Below are 7085 nucleotides of genomic sequence, written 5' to 3'. Positions count from 1 at the left end.
TCCTGCTGTGTGACCATTCTCTCCATTCTCTTTGATTGGTTCAGGGATCGTTTCTGCTTCTTTTTCTTTGTGTTCCTTGTACTTGCCCCATAGAACCGCATAGAGTCCAGCTACGATTAATATAGCACCAAGAACACTGTAAAACCAAGCAAAAAAAAGTTATCAGTGAGTGTGTTCAATCCGAAAGTAAAAATGGCAGACTAGTTTTTTTTTTTTTGGGAGGGAGTGAGAAATTACCCTCCAACATAGATCTTCTCAGCCAAGATGAAAGAGCCCATGATTGCAACTATGATCATCATCAAAGGACTAAAAGCAGTGACAAAGACAGGCCCTCGTTTTTGCATGACAAGTCCTTGAACATAGTATGCAATGCTTGACGACACAATTCCCTGAAAATGAAAAATTACACTTATTAGTACCTTTACTATCGTCACATATTTGAACCTGCTTGTGTGTAGAGAGAGAGAGAGAGAGAGAGTCTCACAGCATAGGCAGCAGCAAGAAGATTCATGTCCCAGCCAATGGTCCAAGCAGAAGGTTTGTGTTCCATCACAAAAGTGACAGCTATGGATTGTAGAGTACCCAAAAAGCACACAATGGTTGTAAGAGAAAGCTGAGCTGAGTACCTCCTAAGTGTCACTGCCTGTAAAAAACAAAGCAACAGAAAGTTAAAGTCTTCACTTCTTTTTTAAAAAATCACAAACAAAAATTTGTATTATTCTTTCTATTTACCTGAAGAATGAAGAATGATGCCCAGGCAAGTGTAGCGATGATGAGGAGAATGGAGCCCATAAGCCAATCTTTGTCAGCTGATCCAGCTGTGGCAGTAGCAGAAGATGTCCGAGTGTGGACATGCTCGGACCACATCAAATTGATAGCCTGACCTTTGTACAATGTCATGAACATGGCCCCAGCCACGGTTACTATGGTTCCAATAACTTTTGCTTGGCATCTAACTTTCTTTATGTCCACGATCTCCATCCTTTATGTTTTTAGTACAAGCCCAACAAAGCAAAAGTATATCAGTTGTCACTCAGACCAAAGCTACAAAGGAGAAGTGCAGACTACAGGGAAAGAAAACAGAGTTTGAAACATAGAAATCATTACGGTACCTGCAAAGAACTGCCATGACAAATGTCATCGCAGGCAGCATGTTACTCATGGCACAAGAGAAGGTGGGAGAAGTGAATTTCAGCCCAGCATAGTAGAAGTTTTGATCAATCACAGGCCTGTTTGAATAAGAAAGGACAAAAGGAAGAAGTTAAGATTGACTGTCTTTTTAACTTCAAAATCTTCCAAAAGTTTAGAACCATGTCATGCCAAGGAGAAAAAAACACTAACCCAAGAAGACCAAGCACAAACATTTGCATGAAAATGGGAAATGTAATCTTTGGCCGTACTTTCCTGTGCATAAATAATAAGAAAACATGGTGAATAAATTTTTGTACTAAAGATTGATAAGCTTTAGTGCTCTCTTAATCATGGGAACCTATTTGTATACCTCTCAAGAATAATAGCAAAAGGAGCAATAACAGCAGTAGCAAAGGCATGCCTATAGACCACTAGCACATAATGACTCATCCCTCGATTAAGAGAAACCTTGGTGATGATGTTCATGCCAGCATAGCCAAATTGCAAAGATATCATGGCTATGTAAGGCTTGCATCTTTCAAAAAAACTTCCTAAACAACCGTTCCCCTCCATTTATTTTGTTGATTTCTAGTTTAAGGTTTGGTAATTAATGAGAAGATCAAGAGAAGGAAAAGAGGGGAAAAAGAGAGGAGGCTACTCGAAGCTCAAGTTGCTTGTATGCGTCTCCTAAGTATAAATGGCTAATGAGACCACTATATATATATAGGCAGTTGGGGTGTGAAATGCGAAGGCTTCTATCCAAAATAATAACGTAATAAAATGGAGAGTTTCAAGAATGCGAGAATCTCACTCTCTCACACGTGTACTGAGAGTGTGAGATTGATCCTTGGTGTGCTGCACTTACTAGGAAGGTGGATCAATTTGAATATTCTGATTAACATAAGCTATAATGATCCTTGTATGGCTGATTTGGGTTCCAAGTGGCAGCCAACAGGAAGGCTTGATTATGCTAAGTGGGATCCACATTGGTTTGTCTTAGTGGCAACGATTTGAGAGCTAAACAATACATAATCTAATAATTTGGTGCATGCTGATGTCAATGGAAGCAGATGTGTAATATGGCGAGGAGCGCGGCCCCTCCATGCTTGATCGGCTTATGTATGCCGCATTGCGAAGCATTCATCCCCATCAATGATTTCTTAATCTCTTGCCAAATTAAGATCTTTCAGTGAGTTCTTAATCTCTTGCCAGAAAGCATGCATTTTGTTCTAATATATATAGTCAATAGTTTATATATATCTATATATAGTATGATTAAAGCATATATATACACAACGAGCCAGAAAGTGGAATAATATTGGATTTTTTTTTTTTTATGATTCAATTATTCATGCAATTAACTATGCTATGATAATTGTTTTACATTGGAACCTCAATGGGATTTCTGTTAAGTTTCCATTATCATTTGCAATTAAGGTCTTGTTATTATTTGTTGATGGTGTTTCATGTGGGACGTCACAACTCAATTTGTAAAGTTGGACGTTTGCGTTTCTTATTTGATAGAATAAAAAAAAAAAAAACTTGGGCATTCATACTGTTCCCTCGTATATATTATACGTACGAGGAGTATTTTATGGATTGCTTATCGAAAAAGAAGATGCATGTATGGCTAAAGAACATGAAAGACGGGTTTTATTGTAGAATGTTTGAGACTTTCACACCGTCGGTTTGAGTCTTTTTCATGTAAGAATCAAGAATTTTACCTAGAAAAGCTGATAGATTTTAGTACATAATTTTTTTTTTCTAAGCTTTTGCTTGCTGATCATGAAACGCATTCGTCCCTTCATCTGCCATTCAAATATAAAATTATTTTTCATATTTTACATGTAAACTTTTGGAATGAGATATGTTTTTAATTAGATATTATATCGAAAAGAAATTTGAATTTGAATTTTCATCATTTTTTATGTATTTAATAAAATTAATAAAATTAAAAATAATATAAAAATAAATTTATATAGATTTTATGCTTAAAGAAATTTTAGTTTGTTAAAGAGTAATATAAAATAATTTTAAGATTTAACTCCAGAAAACATAAGTTAAGTTCCATAAGTGATAGGTTATATATATATATATATATATATATATATATGACATGTTTGAAGATTCCTAACTGTACATGATTGTACGCACACACAGCATGTATGTACTATCCAGAGAAGACAATTAAAAGCCCCTATACGAGTAGACTAGACACATATATACTCCGCCATGATATATATTAAAAGATGGTTTTCCTCTTCTTTTCGGCTGTGAATCGTGGAAGAACATGTGCGATTATGATCATATAGGGAATCCCAACCTAGAATTCCAAAAATTATAAAATAATTTAATTAAACATAGATATTCCAACAATTTTAAAATAGTTAATTCTGATATATTAGCATATTAAAGATTCGAAGATGGAATGCTTCGAATATAATGACAACATTAATAACTTTTTTTTTTTTTTTAAATTCTAAACCTTTCTTTAACTGTTTTATGAATGTGGAATGATGATTCATTAATTCTTCCATCTTAATCCTATGATCAACTCGAATATAATTTTATTTGTCATGATTCTTGCATGTACTTGTAGCACAAGGATGCTTTGGTTTTTTTTTTTTAATGAATTTAATTTTTAGTCGTATTTTAAGATTTGGAAAAGAAGAAGAAGAAGAAGATTTACTAATTTAAACCCCATAAGGAATTTATGAATCATTAAAAATTATTAAGGTTTATAATTAGGAATAAATAATACCCCCTTAATATTATTAGTCTTTCAAGAAAAAATAATAATAAATGAGGTGAGAAAACAGTTGGCTGATGATGGGAATAAACCCCATTTTTGTATCAAGTGTCGCTAGAAGTCTGTACATCGTAGAGTAATCTTAGTAATTCTCTTGAGTTGATTAGCATTCTGATTTTAATTCCCTTAATTAATTGCAGTAGTTTTTAAAGTTTAAATGATGCTTAAGAAACTTGAAGCAACACAATTGTAATTATTTTCCAATATCGTTAACCTGTACATGATAAAAATAACTAGCGAGTAAAATAATACATAGCGACATTTGTAATCGCCGCGAAAAATCTTAGTAAATGTTGCTAAAGGCTAAGTGAGCTCCGTTATCAATCTTGTCCAGCTTTTATGACAAGATCGGAATTTTATGCAAATTGGCCGTATAATACAACTGATCATCTGATTTATCACTATCGTTTGTCTTGTGGATTCGCTGAGAAAAACAACGGCATGGGCAATGATGGTGTTGGCAAGGCTAGAAATTTATGAGACTGGCTAGCCATTATCATCTACTCACTGCAATATCTTTGATCATGAATGGCCTTACAGTCGACAAATTGTCTACCATAAATCAATGACGGAGTTTAGAAAGAAGCAAGCAGTGCACCTTGCAACAAGGATTTATCAAAAAAGAGAGGTGGTGCTTCCATTGCTTAATTGAAATTTATGAGACTGGCTAGCCATTATCATCCACTCTTGTTTGAGTAAACAGTGGCAGAACTATTTTTCTTTTTAATTGGAGGATAAATACAAAAAAGAGTAAGATAATCTTGGATGTAGCCATATTACATAGATCAGGATTTAATCGGACGGAAGAATTTTGATCAACTTGGACATGATAAAACCAATCACAGGCAATTGATGATCACGAGTAAGATTGTCCCCTTCACTTTTAGCCCCTTGTTGGTTTTATGGGGGACTAGCAGGGCCAAGGCAACAGAGACCACAATTTTGAGCAGTATCGTTTCAGTGTTGAACACCACAAAATCAAGGGCTCCTCCGCAACCAATTTTGCTACACATGACACAAGCAAGTCCCGGCAGCCCATGAGCCCTAGCTAGCGTGAAGCTAGCAATGATCAATGAGGTTAAGTGGAGCACCAAGTGATCTAAATGGGCATCTAATCACCTCCCAATCACAGCACAGACGCTGTGTCACGTCCCGCACCGTCGGACCGACAAGAATTGGTGCAAACAAATTGCAATGATCGATCGACAGAGAGTGGCCTTATCATGATTGTCGTTAATTTGAGGGAGCTCTTGCATATTGCCTGGGCAATGACAGGGTAGTAACTTTGCCGGGAGATAAGTAGGGTTGCTATTCATTGAGTAAGCGCACGAGTGTCCTACAATATTGGGAGCAAAAGAAACCTGACACTCAAGGCTGTGACCGCTAAATATAGAGCCTTTTGTAATTAGTGGTCTTGATCCTATTCACGTCGGCATCGATTGAAATTGATTATATCGGCACTCATGAGGTAAGTTTTTTCATTTTTAATTAATTGAAATCTTGTTCCGAAAAGAAGTAAGCTTGTTGATTTGTTGGAAAGTTTTTTTTTTTTTTTTATGGTTTTTTTTTAAAATAAATTCTTAAAAAATAAATTATTTTATGATATTTTGTAATGTCATGAAAAATAAATTAAAAAATACTTACTAGTATTTGATTATGTTATAAAAAATAGATGAAAAACACTTATTAGTGTTTGATTATGTTATAGAAAATAAGCTATAAAATAATTTATTAATATTTTTTTTCAAGTTTATTAAAATAATGATGAATAAATTTTAAAAATTAAAAAGTTGAATGAGGATGAAATTAAAAAATATATATTTTCATAAATGATCTCTAATAAAATAAATAATAATCAAAATAATAAAGATTAAATTTAAAAAATAAAAAAATTAATAATTATAATTTCATAAATTATTTCAAATAAAATAAGTAATGATAAGATCAAAGTTAATATAAAAATCAAATTAAATTAAATTTTAAGGAATAAAATTAAAAAAAATCAAAAAATATATATATCAATTAAAAGTTTGAGGACCAAATTTACTATAATCAATAAAAAAAATGATATTTTTAATTTTTTTATAACTTCAGGAAAGTATTTTTTGCCCCAAATAAAAAAAAAACACTTTCTTAAAACTCAAACTAAATTTTTTTTTAACTGAAAAGTATTTTTCATTAATTAATTTTTTTAATAACAAATAAATATAAAAAAATTTGAAAAATAATTTTTAAAAAACAACTACATGTGAAAACAAACAACCCCTTAATTAATTCTCTTTGAAATCAAATTATTAAAGCATATAAATTCCTACAGCATTGTTACTCTTAATCACTAAAATTGAGTTAAAAAAAATAGATTTTGTACAGTTTTTTTTTTTTATTTTAATATTGCTCTAAGGTAGCCTTTTATTACTGGGCAATAGGGATGATTATTTTCGGTTTGGTTCGGTTTTTATCAAAAAAAAGTAACCAAACTGAAATTTTTTTTTTGAAAAAAAACCCGAAACCGAACCGAAACCGGGTCAAACCGACCGGGTTCGGTTCGGTTTGGCTCGGTTTTTCTCGGTTTTGGCTCATTTTTTCTCGGTTTTTCCGGTTTGGCTAGGTTTTTTTTTCGGTTTCGGCTCGGTTCGGTTCGGTTTTTCAGTTTTTTGGTTATAAAACCGAAACCGAACCGAACTTGCTGGTTTTTTCAAAATTTTAATCGATTTAATCGGGTTTTTTTTCGGTTCGGTTTTTTCAGTTTTTTTTTTCTGGTTTTCTCGGTTTAATCGGTTTTTCGGTTTTTTTGCTTACCCCTACTGGGCAACATAGACAATATAAATATAGAAGACCTGTCTTCTTATATTTCTTGTTTTGAAAATAAATTAAATTTAAAATGATCTTAAAGACATTTATAATAAGTCTCTTAAAGGTGTTTGATAAACAAGATAAATGACCGAGATTAATATCCTTGTCTTTTGAAAAATTAAACATAACATGTATTATGTAGAATCATTGAATTCTGTCTTTTTAATTAAATATATTTATATTTTGTTCTTTCCGTCCTAAAATATTAAACAAATGCGAACTAGAATACGAATGATTTTTCTTACTAGATTCATGTACTTGGATAGCTTGTAAAATAATTAGCATATGATTA

At 32.6% G+C, this 7085-nt stretch overlaps 1 protein-coding gene across 1 annotated transcript in view; it reads right to left on the bottom strand.

The window, feature by feature from the left end:
- The window catches only part of LOC105119032 (WAT1-related protein At5g07050-like), a 2231-nt gene extending 398 nt beyond the window's left edge, over positions 1 to 1833 (bottom strand). Inside the window, exons 1-7 of the mRNA XM_011017130.1 lie at positions 1502 to 1833; positions 1342 to 1404; positions 1113 to 1229; positions 733 to 982; positions 485 to 643; positions 238 to 389; positions 1 to 136 (exon numbers count right to left, since the gene is read on the bottom strand). Of these exons, the coding sequence (XP_011015432.1) occupies positions 1 to 136; positions 238 to 389; positions 485 to 643; positions 733 to 982; positions 1113 to 1229; positions 1342 to 1404; positions 1502 to 1704 (1080 nt within the window). The 5' untranslated portion in view covers positions 1705 to 1833. The remainder of the gene's footprint in view (positions 137 to 237; positions 390 to 484; positions 644 to 732; positions 983 to 1112; positions 1230 to 1341; positions 1405 to 1501) is intronic.
- Positions 1834 to 7085: the final 5252 nt, after the last annotated feature.

Source organism: Populus euphratica, unplaced genomic scaffold (genome assembly GCF_000495115.2).
Source record: "Populus euphratica unplaced genomic scaffold, PopEup_1.0 scaffold2460.1, whole genome shotgun sequence".
Classification (NCBI taxonomy): Eukaryota; Viridiplantae; Streptophyta; class Magnoliopsida; order Malpighiales; family Salicaceae; genus Populus; species Populus euphratica.
This window is presented reverse-complemented; position numbering and strand designations above follow the sequence as displayed.